Source organism: Eubalaena glacialis, chromosome 3 (assembly GCF_028564815.1).
Source record: "Eubalaena glacialis isolate mEubGla1 chromosome 3, mEubGla1.1.hap2.+ XY, whole genome shotgun sequence".
Lineage (NCBI taxonomy): Eukaryota > Metazoa > Chordata > Mammalia > Artiodactyla > Balaenidae > Eubalaena > Eubalaena glacialis.
This window is the reverse complement of record NC_083718.1, coordinates 130,427,748-130,445,133: the sequence shown is the minus strand read 5'-3', so window position 1 is coordinate 130,445,133 and position 17,386 is coordinate 130,427,748. Positions and strand designations below refer to the sequence as shown.

At 36.3% G+C, this 17,386-nt stretch overlaps 1 protein-coding gene across 1 annotated transcript in view; it reads left to right on the top strand.

The window, feature by feature from the left end:
* TNNI3K (TNNI3 interacting kinase) overlaps positions 1-17,386 on the top strand; it is a 286,650-nt gene that overhangs the window by 83,215 nt on the left and 186,049 nt on the right. The window contains exons 7-11 of the mRNA XM_061186445.1: positions 1,408-1,546; positions 7,970-8,114; positions 8,200-8,304; positions 11,660-11,754; positions 12,352-12,501. Of these exons, the coding sequence (XP_061042428.1) occupies positions 1,408-1,546; positions 7,970-8,114; positions 8,200-8,304; positions 11,660-11,754; positions 12,352-12,501 (634 nt within the window). The remainder of the gene's footprint in view (positions 1-1,407; positions 1,547-7,969; positions 8,115-8,199; positions 8,305-11,659; positions 11,755-12,351; positions 12,502-17,386) is intronic.

Here is a 17,386-nt window from a genome sequence, read left to right as displayed (position 1 = left end):
TGTGCCTAATGTGCCATGTTCCTTGCCATTTGCTTATTTACTTATTTAAGTGGAAGAGTAGATGTTTTTTTACCAACAGCAGTATTTCCTAGGTATATAATAATAGTGCTTAATAGACAATCGATTTCAAAGATAGTTTAAATCTGTCCATTATAAAGTCACATAATCAGAATTTATGGAGCCTGTGTAAGTGGAAATATCTGCTTAGGAGTGCAAGGTTCTTGAGACTAAATGTCTACTGTTCAGATTTCTCTTGAATTAAGTATTGGTCTGCCCATTAGCCAAGAAATGGATAAAATACACATGTTCCACATTGGTGCTACCACTTCTGCTATCATTTACTGAGTACCAGGCACTTTTCTAAGTGCTTTATGTGTAATAACTTATTTAATTCTCACAACAACTCTATGAGGCATTCCCATTTTAGCAACGAAGAAACTGAATTTTCAAAAGGCCAAATAATTTATTCAAGGTGACATACCTAATAAGCAGAAGCCCAACTTCAGAACCTTTGTTCTTTACCTACTGCATGCAATAGGAAGTTTCCCCACATCCCACTCAGCTAATTTTTCGCCTAGAATTTCTATTGAATATATACCATATACTTGAGAGGCTTCTGCTCAAGATATATTTATTGGCTGCCACAAAATAGTTTTAGAGCTTGAATTCACTTTTATGCTGATGCCACAATGGTCAAGACTTTTGAGGAGTCCTCCCATAACTGTTATTTTAATGGCACGGGTGCACCCTAACTTATCTCTTGGGATCACTGTGATGAGTCCTAAAATTCACAGGAGAGGTAATGTCAATTTTAGAGAAATTATTTGGAAGGTTCCTAAGTGGATATATAAATAATTTGAAGAAATCCCATAAATTACCTGAAACAACCCCTGGAAACTCTTGAGTTGTTTATTACTTCATCTCTCTCTGTCCTCTTGGATGTGAATCTCAGCTAATTTGGGAAGATGCTGGGGGCTAGTGTGACTATCTCCTGTTTACTCACAAATCAAAAAAGGACCCAGAACCCCAGTAGCAAGATTACCATTGGTGACCTATGCATAGAACCTCTATGAAAATCAGGAATCAAGTAAGCACTGCTGGCTCTGGCCAGAAGGAGACTTTAGAAAAGATTGTTCAGAGAAGATCATGGCTTACTTGAGAGAAGATTATTTATGTATTGATACAATGAAGACCCAACCCTGAAATTGCTCCAGTTTTAGATTTCTTGCTAGGTGATATAATAATGAATTCCTTATTGTTTAGGCCAGTTGAGTTAGGATTTTCTGTTATTGTCAGGCAAAAATTATCCAAGAGAAAACCTAAATGATATGTCTCCTTCCATATTGCTGAAGGCATTGCACTACTGTTTGGCATTTGATACTAATTTCAAACGCATGGATCCTTTAGGTAACCCGCCTCCTTTTGAAATTTGGTGCTGATGTAAATGTAAGCGGTGAAGTCGGAGATAGGCCCCTCCACCTAGCATCTGCAAAAGGATTCTTTAATATTGCAAAACTCTTGGTGGAAGAAGGCAACAAAGCAGATGGTAAGATTACGTTTAGAAGAAGAAATTTGCTATCTTTTACTTTATGTATGCTTTTTACTTCTACTTTACTTATTAGAGAATAATCTAAGTTGATTAATCTTGTACTCATGTACTAATTTGTTCCACAAGTCATAATTTATTATTTTTAATATATTAATTAAACCTATATGTTAATCCTTCTTTACATATTTTAGCTCAACTCTTAATGTATTAGGTGCTGCAGTAAAAGTAAGGGGTTTTCCTAAATTTTTCCTACTTTTTGTTATTCACTAATCTTTTTTTAATTGAGGTAAATTTTACATATAGCAAAATTCTCAAATCTTAACTGAATATTGACTTAAGTGAATATTTGCTTGTGGATACATCCATGTAAAAGCCACCCAGATCAAGATATAGACATATTTTCATCTGGAAAGTTGAAAATATTTCACCTGGAAAGTTCCTTTTTGCCCACTTCTTAGTAAATAGCTTTCACCACCAAAGGTAATCAATATTCTGGCTTCTATTGCTATAGGTTAGCTTTTTCTCTGTTCTTGAAGTTGATATAATTTTGTGACTGCTTTCTTTTGATCAACAAGATGATTTTGACTTTTATCCATGTTGTTGCATGAATCATAATTTGCTCTTTTTTATTACCGAAAATTCTATGAATTTCCCAAAATTTAACTGTTTATCCATTCTCCTTGTAATGGAAGGTTAAATGTTTCTAGTGTTTGACTTTTGTGAATATAGCTGCCAGAAACATTCAATTCTTCTTGTGAATATGTGTGTTAATCTCTCTTCGTTCAGTGTGTGTGTGTGTGTGTGTGTGTGTTTGTATTTAGAGAGAGAGAGAATTACTGCATCAAAGGGCATGCACATGGTTAACTTTTTAGGAAATTTCAGACAACTCTCCAAAGTGTTTGCAGTATTTTTCACTCCCACAGCTATATGTGAGAGTTCCAGTCACTCCCCACATCCTCCCCAGTATTTGATACTACTGTTATTTTTAATGGAAATAGAGTTAGAATGTGATCAGGTTGGGGAAAAAACCTTTAGAATGCACAGAAAGATTTTAGATGCATTTAGTAGAATAGAATTTCCTGCAACGTTTTAGTTTTTTAATTACAAAATGAATTTTGGAAAATTGAAAGTATTGAGAAAAAGCTTTCTTTCTCTTTTTTTCCTGTTCCTCACAAACTTAATTTTTTGACGCAAATTCACTCATAGTTACATCTTGTCATTAAATTCTCTCAGGCATATCCAGCATTCTTCCACTGACCCCCAAGAGACCTAATTAAAAGCCCAGCTGTAAGAACTGCTGGCCTTTGCAGCAGAAATGATGCACATTTCCAAAAGCACAAGGTTGTCAGATCTATAGAACTGCCATTTCCTTGGTCCAAAATTGAGATTGATATTCAGTTAATAAAGCTAATCAATGTTTTCATTACTCTAAGGAAAACACAAAGGCCAGAGACAACTGTAGCAAGAGGCTAGGGCAATTTCATTTCCATGTTGGAAACAGGGCCATTTTATTTGGTAACAACGTAGTTTGTATCATTTTCTGAGCCAGTGTGTAATAACTCAGGAATTTTTTCTGTAGCATTATGATAAACAACTTGTGTTGTCAGGATGCAAGGAATGCTGTTGTCTGGACCTTGTTTAAGCAGTCTCTTTGATTCTGTTGGTTTAGGATAGGCAGACGTACACCAATGTGAATCACCGAACACATAATTGTTTTTGAAACTGCCTCACTCTTCCAAGCGGTCAGGAACCGCTCACATTTTTCCTTTATTATCAAGGCCAACCTCAGCCTTTTATTCCTCTGCACAACTCCAAAGCTCAGTGGTGTCAAAATGAGTGTCATTTATGATCAGCATGTCTCCAGGATCAAAGGACTCTTCTACAAAAGGCATTGAAATGTGTACTGCACCCGTATTCCCGGTACATACCAGCGTCATATGATATAATTTTTAACATTTTCTTTCTGACTCACACAAGCACTACATGCCTCCTACTCAATCATTTAAAAAAATCAAGTGACATGACTCAGATTTTTAAGTATTTTTACTTCCTTCTAATATACACTTGATATTTAAGTCCCTTTTGCACTTCAACCAATTGCAAAGAATAAATCAGAAAATCTTTTGTGCTGCTGGACACTGCACAAGATTTATTATCAGCTGGTTTACTTATTCCAAAATGTATCTAAGCCTCCAGATGATTTATTTTAGATCTGGACTTTGCCTGTGGTTAATGGACCTAAGGGGAAGAATAAATGAATGACCCCAAAAGGAGTGCAATTTGAAATCTGGTATTTACAGCATGTTTCCGTGGTAACAGAATGTCACAAATGAAAATAAATTCAAGTTGCAAATTAGCCAAAATGTATTTCCGAAAGCACGTTCCGCATGTTTGTGAGGTTGACCTCTTCAGTCACATATGTTTTAAGTCTCTAGTCTTCTTCCTTGTACCTCGTAAGGCAATTAAAAAGGAGAACTGCAATGCTTATCGAATGAGATTGAAAAGGTCAAAATATTGCTGCACTCCATAGGAGGAAAATAGAGACACAATTCTCACAATTTATCATTTTAATAAAGTTAAAAATGGAAAATGTTAAATTCAGAAACTATTAATTTTTTGTCATCTGAATGTTGAATGCTATAGTTCTCTTAACTGGAGAACTGGATACTAGGGAAAGTCACAAAAATTTCTAGGGCATGGTCAATAAGGAGAAGTAATTTATTTTTAAAAATGTGTCTTGTCAGAACTATCACACAGATTTGTTACTGAAAATTTATTTAAGACACACTTGGGAGTTGCTTTAGAGAGCTGGTGGGATGTCCTAACATTGCTGGGTTAATATGGAAATGTTTATTTTATCTTTAAGATCAATGAGCAGAAATAAGCAAGAAGTAGCATCCAGCTACCTACCCATTCATCCGATCTTTCTTTCAAAAGACATTACTGAACATATACTCTCTTCAAAGTAGAGGACTAGTGACCAAATATTTTCCTAATAATGATTTACATGTATTCCTTTGCTTGAAATTTTCCTTTACTTAAATCTCTAAATAAGATGTTAGAGCAAACAGAATATCATTCATACATTCAGTTTTCCTCAGGTAAGAATAATAATATATGTACTTTTTGTTTTTGCAAATTGGTCCAAGACAAAATTAAGGGATCAGAAAGACTGAAGCAGAAATACAGGTATATGTATATATAAACTCTGCGTCTGATGCAGATTTCTCCTGGCTTGTCCCTTTGGTTGGTATTTATATCTTCTTTGATGGGAATAATGTCTAGGCCATTTCAGGTAATTCACCAAGTAAAGAGTCTGCTTTGAAGTTTATTGATTCAACTAGAGAAGAATAATGTTGGGTGGGGCCAGGTATGGCTAAAGGAAAATTATGAATTAATGGAATATTGTGCTTCATTCTGCTTTACAATGTCCCCTCTCGCCCTCAAGAACTCACATGTGACCTCCTGGTGCCCTGGACTCCCTGCTGTCCTCAAGCTTTGACTCATGGTATTGACTTTCCCTGGCTTCCAACGAATGTGAACAAAGGAAAAGTATCTTAAAAAGGAAGATAATCAAAACAACCAGGAAAATTCTTCTAGAGGAAGTGTGTCCTTCTGAGCCACTCATTAATAGAAAAGATTCAAAGATTTATTTTTCAATAACAGTCTTGGGAGGAGGAGTTCAGGAACTTTGTTAAAGATTTCCCTTTGGCTTAAGATCTTGCAGGTTGATAAAATAAGAATTATTGTCTACAAATATAGCAGCTATCAGGCCTAAACCAGTGTTCATTAAATGTTAAATGATGATTATATTTGAACTTTTTTTAATTAACTCTTATCTTGCCTTTTTTTCCCTTCCAATGCTTCATCATTAAAAAAGTAATTCTATCAATTCGTTTGGTTCTATGGATAATTTCTTTTATAGATATATATAAGAATGAGAATGAATGGGATTTGTTAAGGGCTATTATTTTCTATTTTGAATAAAACACCCTGTACAGATGGACAAAGTAGTAAAATAATAAAACAAATGGTTGTAGAGCAGTCGATCTGGTTATTTTTGGTTTTAAAAATTGTGCTAAAGCAGATCTAGAATTTAGCAGCTTGGTGTTGATTTGTTATTACTTCAGGCCTGTAATTATTGACTATTCAACTAGATTGTAAATTATTTGAGGGTATAGACTCTATGCATTTATAGCTTATTGGCCTTAGCACTTAGCAAAATTCTAAGAGGGAAATTAGTAAAAAGGGAGAGTGAAGATTTTTATTAAGTATCTAATTTGTGATAAGCATCATGCTAGACACTTTCTAGAAATGATCTCCTTTAATCCTTTCAGCATCCCTGCTGCACCAATAGTGTTATTATATCCACTGTTACTTATAAGAAATCAATATCTCCAACACCTAGCATGGTGCTTGGTGCATATTGATTATTTAATACTTGTTGAGGAATGACTGTGTGTCAGTCAGGTGTTCTTATTTGCAAGTGTTGGAAACTAATGCTTGCTAATTTAAGCATGAGGGGAAATATTAAAGGATATCAATTAGCACACAGACTCTTCCCCAGGACAGAGTAGAAAGCCAGGTTTGGAATTCTCACAGTGAGAAATAGTGTCCAGAATCACACCCCAAAACTAATCATTTGAAGGCACACTGCCACCCCAGCTAGGCACACACACCAACACTTGTGTTTCTGGTACCAACAATGCAGGGCACCCAGTCTGTGGCTGGGCAACAGTACCACTGGAAATTAGATGGAGCTATTCTACCACTGCTACTTTGCCAAGATAGAATAGACTCTCCTTTTGTGTGTCATCAGCTCTGATGTCAGAGTCTGAAATAACATGTTGATTGGAAGAGCCTGTAGATAAGTGTCCAACCAGGGTGTGGTTGAGAGTGAAAGGGTCACTATTAAAAATTATGCTAGGATAACAAGCCTAAACCAGAACATATGGTCACCCTCTACTAATTCTGTGCCCCTAACTGCAAAGGAGGCTTGGAAAGCATATTTTCAGCTTCTATGATAAAAGGTGATCTTGGCCTCTAGTCAGTACTTTCAGTATAGGGAATTTCCCAAATGTCAGAAGAGGTTATAAGGCTGGATTGGACAAAGAGAAGGTCAAATGCCCACTACTGAGTAATCAATTTAACAGTTAATGTTAAATAACTATCTTAGGTAATACAATTAATGAGGTCTTCCTCACTCTAAAACTTGCTGCCTTTTCATTATACCATGCTTTGTATACCGCAGTATGACATTTCTCAGTTAAGGGGACATCAGAACCTCCTACACAGTATTGCGAACATACAGAGTACTAGGTCCCACGCTTACATATTGAGCCAAAATTTTGGGAAATGGTGCTCTGTCCAGAGTCTGAAATTTTTAACATCTTCCATGGGGGTGAAAGGGGAATCAATTTGAAAGGAGATACTTGTGGAAATAAGGCTATGAGTACCTTTTAGATACTTATTAGTTTCCTGAACTCTTCCATTGTGCAAGGTAGATTTTTTTTTTAACATCTTTATTGGAGTATAATTGCTTTACACTGGTGTGTTAGTTTCTGCTTTATAATAAAGTGAATCAGCTATACATATACATATATCCCCATATCTCCTCCCTCTTGCGTCTCCCTCCCACCCTCCCTATCCCACCCCTCTAGGTGGTCACAAAACACCGAGCTGATCTCCCTAAGCTATGCAGCTGCTTCCCACTAGCTATCTATTTTACATTTGGTAGTGTATATATGTCCATGCCATTCTCTCACTTCGTCCCAGCTTACCCTTCCCCTCTCCATGTCCTCAAGTCCATTCTCTACATCTGCGTCTTTATTCCTGTCCTGCTCCTAGTTTCTTCAGATATATGTATTAGCATACAGTATTTGTTTTTCTCTTTCTGACTTACTTCACTCTGTATGACAGATTCTAGGTCCATCCACCTCACTACAAATAACTCAATTTCGTTTCCTTTTATGGCTGAGTAATATTCCATTGTATATATGTGCCACATCTTCTTTATCCATTCATCTGTCGATGGACACTTAGGTTGCTTCCATGTCCTGGCTATTGTAAATAGAGCTGCAGTGAACATTGTGGTACATGATTCTTTTTGAATTATGGTTTTCTCAGGGTATGTGCCCAGTAGTGGGATTGCTGGGTCATATGGTATGCAAGGTAGATTTGATTAGATGCATTCCATAGATTTATGGGAGCTAGAAGAAAGCCTGCTTAATGTGGAAATAGGCTATAGGATAGAATTATAACTTTTTTAATTGGTGGCACTTAATTTCCTTTACTATTGTCATTAATTGGCAATTTCCAGGAGTCTCTCAGGCACTTAGAAAAGTCCCTGATACTACACATGAGCAGGTTGAGAAATAGAGGACTCCAGATAACATATCTTTCCCTTTCTTTTGATGACAGTGAATGCTCAGGACAATGAAGATCATGTTCCACTCCATTTCTGTTCTCGCTTTGGACACCACGATATAGTGAAGTACCTGCTCCAGAGCAATTTAGAAGTTCAGCCACATGTTGTTAATATCTATGGAGACACCCCTTTGCACCTGTGAGTATTATGTATACTTCCATAGGTACTCCAGGTATACTACGTGTACCTTCTTACTATTCTCAAAATATTTTCTTAACTCTAGGGCATGCTACAATGGCAAATTTGAAGTTGCCAAGGAAATCATCCAAATATCAGGAATAGAAAGTCTGACTAAAGAAAACATCTTCAGTGAAACGGCTTTTCACAGGTAAAAGAATATTTAAGTGCAATAGCCTCTAAACTTAGCTAACACCCTACAACACCGGAAGTCATGTACATAAAGCAAGAATGAATAGTGGCAGATGTTGCAATCAGAGAGCAAGACCAGAGGGTGGGCAGAGGACAAGGAGCCCAAGCTAGATGCACAGAAGAAAAGGTAGACGCAGATGCTGCAGTCAGTACAACAGATGGGGCCAGAGCCAGATGCTGCCTTCCTGGCAGCAGCCACAAAGACAGGGAATGATGTTGCCAAGGCAACAGGCATATCAACATCTGTAAGCATATTGCTTCTATTCCACTTCACTCTGCAGAAAGCTGCCAAAAGGAGCAGTGCCCATAATCCTCCTCCGACAAGAATCTCATTACCAGAATTCATCAGCATCAAATGTGACATTTTTTTCCTTACCACTTAAACCTTATGTGCAAATGTATCTACCTATCTAAGACGTCCATCTGTCAGCCTGTAAGAGCTTAGTCAGGGTGGCCACTGAGGTACCTAAGAAGGCATTAGCTCCTTGCTAGGAATCAATTAGAGTCCTTTGCAACGTGCTCTGGAAAAGCACCCTGAAGGAGCAGCTGGGTTTGGAAAAGTTGTGACAAAGAAAAAAAGAAAGAAAGAGAGAGAGGGAGGGAAAAGTTTGCTAAGAACTCAAGCGCATAACTCCCTAAAATGTCCAGAAGGAGGGCAGATGTTTTATAAAATTTAAAACCCTCATTTTTTAACAGGTTACTGTTTTGCTTATAAAAATAAAAACATAGTCATTTGAATTGAGTAAACCTTGAACATAAGATTATTTACCTACATATTACAGATCTCTCGGCTAGTTAGCAACCTCTAAAACATGTATTTGAGACTAGTATGTTATTTACGTAGTGTTTGTCCTGTACTAGTGAATAATAGAAATGAGACACTTTTTTTTAATACTGAACTAAAACTAAGCTTACACTTCTGCATCAGACATCAACTTGTCAAATTTCACTTGGATTTCCAGATTTTTCTTATCACCCAAAGAGGTCAGCCAAAAGGGAGGTGAAGAAAACTACCATTTATGGAACAATGAATATGTGCTGGATGATTTGCTTTCATTATCTCATTTAATCCTCATAACCATTTTATGAAGTTTGGATTTACTATCCCTTTTTTACCAATGAGAAAATTGAGGCTCAAGAAAACTAAGTAACTTGCCAAAGATTCTTATGGCTAGAAAAACATGTATTAAATGCCTGACTAATTCCAAATCCTGTGTTTTTATATATCTCCATGTTCTAGTACCAAAATATTTTGTCTGTTTTCTACACACTCTGTAACAGAACAGATGCAAGAACTCTTCAGATCATGCCTTCAAAGAGTACCAGTGGAATTTGTCCCTGAAGGGGACAGTTGGCAGAACTGATATGTATGGGTTACTAGTGTCCTCTACCCATTAGGTCATTCTTGTGGAGGCTGACACCACAGGCTAGTTTTCAAATCATTTTGCTACTTTGTGCACATAAATTGAAACCGACTATAATCAGAGGGTTATTGTCACCTTCAGAAGATTGTCTATATGACAAGATTAGTGAAGTGAGTTAAAAGTATGTATCCAATTGTTTTATTTTGTGCAAACCTGTGGCTACTAGGAATAACATATTAATATTTTTATTCTATTTATTTTAAGTACATATTTATAAAAGAAATTCTCCTTTTACATAAGGAACTGACTACAGTTATGAATTTTTCTATGTACAAATCACAGTGCTTTACACATAGTCAGCACTTAGTACATTCCTGTTATTGTTTTCATATGTCTGTATGTATACACATTTGTATACACACGTACACACACACACACACACACACACACATATATATATATGTTCAGAATTCATCATTTCCTATAAATAGTTGCTTTGAACAGAAAAAATGAGGTAATTCAGACAATGGAACATTAAAAGTATAGTGTTAATGGTCCTATTTATAATACAAATAACTAATGGTGATATGATCTATTACACTGAGATGGTTGTTTTTTATTCACTTAATTATTCAAGAAAGGCTTGTTAAGGACCTGCCTTGTGTTGTTGCTGGTAGGAACATTAACATGACACAGTCCCTTCCCTCCTTAAGGGAACTCTATTGTAAGGTATCAAAACACACAGAGGTGTATTCATTACCATAACACAATATGATAAGTGCCATAAAACTGAAATTACAAGGAAACAGAGGAGATAGCAATGAACTCAGCCTTTGGTTCATGAGAAGACTTCATAGAGGAAGCAATAGTTCAACTAGATAAATAATGGCATTTATTTAAAGAAAATAATAATATCCCATGAGAGAAAAAGGATTTAGGCAAAGTCATCCCAGGGAGAGGGAAGAGTAAGACACAGTGAACTACCACTTCTAGAACAAATCTGGAAGGAAAAAACACTGTTTTTCTGTACTCTACCTCAACACTCAATACCTCACTTCTGAAACACATGATACCAGTTTTGTGTGAGATTTTTCTACATCAAACAATCCTCCAGTTCTCTACAGATGCCGAGTGGGTGTCCTAAAATTCATTTCAGTTTGGCACTGCCTACCTGGAATTAGCATCAGATCTCACAAGACTGCCCCTCTTCCCACTTCAGGTGCAATCACAAGTCTAACTTGTCACCTAAATCTCTCAGAACCTTCCTGCATTCCCCCATTCCATTCAGTTGCCCTGCAGAATGCCTAGAAAAGAATTAATATCATAGGAAATATTTAATATTTAATAAGAAAATGCTAGAAATTTTATACAGCTCCTTTCTTGAAGGCCCATATTTGAGAATCTTAGGATTTTATTGCTTTATATGCTTTTTTTTTCTTACCACCTCCTTCTCCTCTCTCTTTCCCTCCTTCTCTCATCTGTCTTTTTGGCACTTATATAAACATCAGCATCTAGAATAGCCTGGGTGAATCAGGGCTGTTTTAATTTTCTAGGGCTACCATAACTAAATACCACAGACTGGGTGGCTTGAACACCAGAAATTTATTTTCTTACAGTTCTAGAGGCTGGAAGTCCAAGATCAAGGTGTCAGGTTCGGTTTCTTCTGAGGCCTTTCTCTTTGTATTGCAGATGGCCACCTTCTTTTTGTGTCTTTACATGGTTGTCCCTCTGTTCATGTCATCTGTATACTTATCTTCCCTTCTTATAAGGACACCAGTCATATTTGGTGAGGGCCCATCCTAATTATTCCATTTCCACTTAATTACCTCTGTAAATTATACCTCTTTAAATTATAGTCACATTATAAGGTTATGGGAGTTAAGGCTTCAACATATTAATTTGGAGTGCATACAGTCAGCCTTCTATTTTCCCTGTGTTATATTTTTGCAGTGCTTGTACCTATGGCAAGAGCATTGACCTGGTTAAATTTCTTCTTGATCAGAATATCATAAGCATCAACCACCAAGGAAGGGATGGGCACACAGGTAAGACTGTGGTGAGAACATCACCAGTTTCTGATGCATGTGAATGCTCAAGGAAAGTGGTGGGCTGGGGGGGGGGGGCGGTGTGGGAGTGGTCAACCCCATTGAGGGGGAATATTTTATCAATGATATCATTTGAATTGATGGTGCATGGTAATAATAAAAAGAAGACTGACTTTTGGTCAGTTTCATTATTGTGCTAAAGTATCTACAGTCAATGCACCCATTATGATCTGCACCAGGAACAGACTGATCACACTGCCTTGCCCTTGGCTTGCTGCTGAAAAAAAACCCTTGTTTGGGGTCTTTGTTCTTTGATTTGTACAAAGTTGCTAACATTTATTCTGGTAATTACAGTGGATATAGAAATACTAGAAATTGTGCTAAGCAAAAGGTAGTCTATATAGATCAACTAGGTACTTCTTTTCCTAAACTATGTCTTGTTTGCTCAAAGACAGAATTAATTCTTTGTCAAAGAAATCAACCCTTGCTGTATATCTCTGGCAACAATTCTATTATGTGGTAATGACTGTCTTTTGAAAATTGGGTTTCAGTTTTCCCCTTTTCTCCTTTCACACTTTCATTCTTATTCTATTATAGGATTGCACTCTGCTTGCTACCATGGTCACATTCACCTGGTTCAGTTCTTACTGGATAACGGAGCTGATATGAATCTGGTAGCTTGTGATCCAAGCAGGTCTAGTGGTGAAAAAGATGAGCAGACATGTTTAATGTGGGCTTATGAAAAAGGTATGTTTTTCACCATTGCATCTCTATAGTGATAACATTGAACTGTGTGCACAGATTATGCCAGTGCGTCAGTAATTCTTTTGCTTGCATGACTTGTATGCTCCCATTTCCTCTGGAGATTGTATTTGAATCGTTGTAGACTTGGATCAAAGAGTACAATAGGGAAAGCAACTCCTGGGCTGCAGATGAGCTGAAGGCATTCTTGGTATTGGCATTTTGAAGGGAGAAGGAGCTATCACATTTCTAGATACTGGAGAAACAAAATTGTGATAGGTAATGATAGTTACTTTCTTAGAGTAGATGCAGAACTAGTCTTTATCTCTTATATAGGAGAATTTTGCTGTGGATTCAAATTATTAAAAATGAAATTAATGCAAAGAAAGAAAGGGAGTATTTGTCACATCTAACCCTGCTAACAATGCCTGCACTAGAAAAAGTAAGGCAACCAGTGTTTAGTGCTTAAGTATAAACTTATTTGAGCTCAAAGAGGTGAAAGCTTGGGCAGAACACCTGGTTTTAAATCAAACCATGTTGCTTGATCTTGGGCAAGTTATTTATTCTTGCTGAGCTTTAGTTTTTCATCTGAAAAATAAGGACAATAACAACTTCATAAGATTGTAAAGATTAAATGAGATAATATGTGCAAATTGCTTATAAATGTGGCTGGCACAAAATAAATACCTAATAATTGGCATTTCAGTAATAATAACAGTGGTAATAGTAGTAGTCCAGAAATAAAGATTATTAATAGTGAATTTTTCATTTTAAAGGAGAGGAAACTAGACACAATTAGAAGGTAAAATAGCATCTTTGTCATTGTTATTAAAATATACTATACCTCTTAAGAGAGCTCTACATAAACGCATAAACTCCAACAGAGTGTAAATTTTCAGGTGACATGGAACAGTATTGAAATCAGAGTTACAACTAAATACTGTAAAATATATCAGACTTTGATGCCTGCATTGTCTTATTAGGATGTTTAAAGTGTGTAAAGAAGTATTCTTATCTTTTTAAATGTTAGAACCTTAGAAAACCATACTTAAAAAGAGAAATTACTAAACTGGAAGATTTCTTAGGCTACCAAGATGATCTAAAAGGTTTTCTGCCTGAAATAGGACATGGAAGTCCATTAATGAACAGAGAGATGAAGTTTGATGGATAGAAATAGAGAGCTATTGTAAGCATATAGACAAGGAGAAAGAAAAACATATAGGTCTGCAGACTGCTAGTGAGGAAATGATATAGGAGTTACTTTACTAGAGACAAGTGAACAGACATGGAATAGCAAGGAATGAGTTAAGGTATAGGCCTGTTATGTTTTTTACTTTTTACTTGAGTATTGTGTAAACACACGCGTGCACACACACGCATACTTGCACATTATAGCTCAATGAATTTTCACAAACTGAACTCACTCAGCGTCCAGATGAAGAAACTGAACATGGTCAGCACCCAGAAGCCCTACTTTCATTGTCTTCCACTCACTCTCCAAAGAGGGTACCACTGCCTTTTCGAGGCATAGACTAGCTTTACCTCTTTCTGTACTTAATATAAGTGAAATGCTACACTATATACATCTTTATGTCTGGCCTCTTTTGACCAACAGTTTGTGAAATTCATCCATATTGTTGCAGGTAGCTCTAGACTGTTCATTCTTGTATGGTATTATGTTTTTAATTATATCACAATTCATTCATTCTGCTTTTTCAGGGCATTTGGATAATTTTCAATTGGGGACTATTAGGAACACTGTTGTTATACATGTACATGTCACGTACGTGTCTTTTGATGAATAACTATATACATTTCTGTTAGGTATAACTGCCTTCTACTTTGTGTAAAAGAAAGTCCAGGTAATTATATATTTGCATATCAGTTGGAAAATCTTACATATTCTGAAGCCTCGAGAGGCCTTACTAAGTTCTAGTTATGTTGCATTTATTCCAATGATTCTCAGACAGTGTCTCTCAATAAATTTGAGTTTTCAGCGAAAGACTGTTTACAAATCATTAGTCTTCCGGAAGACAGCTCAGAAATAGCTGCTGCAGCTTATCTCTTCACAGGGTTTGGCTTTGTTTGTTTTTACTTGATTGAGAGTAATGGTTGAAAACTGGCTTTACTTTTATTTTTTGTGGAATTCCACACTGTATAAAACAGTGAATCATTGTGTAAACTCCTAAGATTTCCTACCAAACGACAACAACAAAAATCCTTTAGCTTAGAGGACTTACCCACTGGTCTCTGCAATATATGCCATACTTGTCACCCTTATTTGTTCAACTAATGTGCCAGGCATCAGTGTTGCATTTCATTATTACTATAAATTTTAACAAATTGAATGTTACTACTCAGGAGATAGATGGAGGTTTTGCATATGTTCTAGGGCAGAGCAAGTTAAACCAACAAAATAAATTTGTTGCTATTTTCTCTTGCTAAAGAAATGTTGCATTGTTTTCGTGTGTTCAGGGAAGATTGAAATGGCCTTGTTAAAATATTGTCAGCAGTGCACTGTCCCTGTTTTCTTTGGCTTTGCTTTCTCCTTCAGAGAGGGAGTCACCAAATTAATTGATATGGCGTACCAAGGATTTTCCTGAGCAACTTGGAGATGGAGTTGAAAAAGCACTAAAACTTCACTTGGAGTTCTTTCTTTGTGGAATAGAGATGATGTAAAAATGGCCCCATCATGGCTTGCCCTGTACCCTATCCAGTCCTTAGAAAACCCAGAAGAGACTTCATAACCAGGGTCTGTCTATTTAAAAAGGAATACTTTTGAATGTGCCCAGTTTGAATAGCTCATCTTAGTCTACCCTCTTAAGATAAAATTAGGAGGCTTTCTCAACAGCACTCATCTCTGAATGGTTAGAAGGCAAATTTTTAATCTGTCCCAAACAAAATTTTTAGCTGACCCTCTCTGCTATTGTTATAGCACATTCAGAGGTGCTTTGGAGTTCTGAAAAGAATTATCTACTATCTTTTGGAATACTTTTAGAAAAGAGTTTACCCACTATGGCTCCCTGTGGGATCAGGTATGAAAAATATTTTCCATTTACATAGCCCTTTTAACCTAAAGATATCAAAATCAATCTTAGAAATAATTTTCCCGGTGACCTTGGTTCTAACCAGTAACCAGGAGCCTACTGGTTAAGTTTCAATATTTCACTGCCAGATTGCTCAGAGCTCCAATTTTATAATACTTAGAATGTTTCCTCTCCCCAGTCTGTCCTCCCTCTTCTTTTCTACCGTTCCATCTGAGAGTAGCCATAGCTGCCTCACTCACTTGGATTTGTTCTGCTCTTTCCCTGGGGTACAAAGGACTTGTATGAATCAATTTAAATTGGCCAAAAGAAATAGCCAGCAGCCTGCTTATGTTCAAATCCTCTGCCCTAATCACCAGTAGGGAAAACCCATTGAAAAGACCTACACATAATCTTACATCCATTGCATTAAAGATGAAACTGCTGAATTGAAAAGATCTCAGCCAATTAGAATTGAGCACATAGCTCAATAGTGTGTCTGGCAGTTAGATTTGAAAAGGCTGCCTTTGACAAAGAAAAGCACTCCTTTATGTCAGGCTGTTTAGGGTCAGAAAATAACCCAAACTAGAAACAGAACTAAAACTTATTTGCTTCAGTACTGACACCAGTTAAAGTAATTTACAGAGGCTCCTATCCCAATATCTAATTACCCAGAATACAATATTTGTATACAGCAGAACTACTCTAATTCACAGTGACAGGGAGCTTCAGTTGGAGAATTAGTGAGTAAGTGAGCAAAAACAATAAAAATCAAGGCTCCTGTACCATGATATATACTTTGTTCATTTCTTTTGACAAGTGTAGTGTGGTGTGAATTATTTATAGTAAACGTACCATAGTGTATTCTCTAAAAGTAATGAAGTCTTACAGTTGTGAGTTTCTACAGTTTTCAGCCAGTAAAAAATAACTAAGAGATAAGGGTGAGGGAGGAGTAGAAGGAAGAAGAGGTGGCTTCATTAATTTTTTTGATAAATCTTCATCCATGGATTATAAACTCCCAAGCTTCTTCTATATTGAATTCTTACCTATTTGGAATTTAGTTACTTAGTTTAATGAACATAGTTTAGTGTGCTAGGGTGGATTGGGGTGGGATAGAGGAAGGAATAAACAAAAGATTTAGATGGTGTTTTAAAATCTATGTGCAGTTTTGTGTCTACTGGTTACCTTTCTACATGTTTAGTTAATTCTGTCTTTTAAAAAATCAATAAATAAAATAATACCAACTCTCATTAGACTAGGAAGAACTTTTATTCTTATAGGGGATAACACAAAAATTTTGAGACATAATAACTGTGTAAGAAGCTACAAACAGCAGAAGAGAACTTACATTAATTAATCACTTATTACATATGCATATATAATATGTATATAATTTAATTATCAAAATAACCCTTTAAATTGGTATTACCTTTGTATTACAGATAAAATGTTTGAGACTTGAAGGTGTTGTCACACTAGCTCAAACCACACAGCTCTTAGGTGGAGAGCTGATACCAAACAGAGGTCTGTCTCATTGCACAGTTCAACCATTACCACCTCACTCAGAATCAGATAGATCTAAGTCCAAATCCCATACCTATTACTTAATGACCTTGGGCAAGTTATTTAACTGAGCCTTAATCTTCAAATTTAAAATGAGTAAATTAATAACCACTTTAAGAATTCTGCTGAGGGTTAGGGATAAGATGTAAATGTCTGGATCACAGATTCTCAATAAAAATAGTGGTATCTGTTGTTATTAAGTGCATAGCAGAGATACAATCATGCTCCACAAAGCTTCCAAATCTTACAGTCTTTCCTCATTTACAACATGCTTTAGTGTCCAGTAAGAAATATGACATTGACAT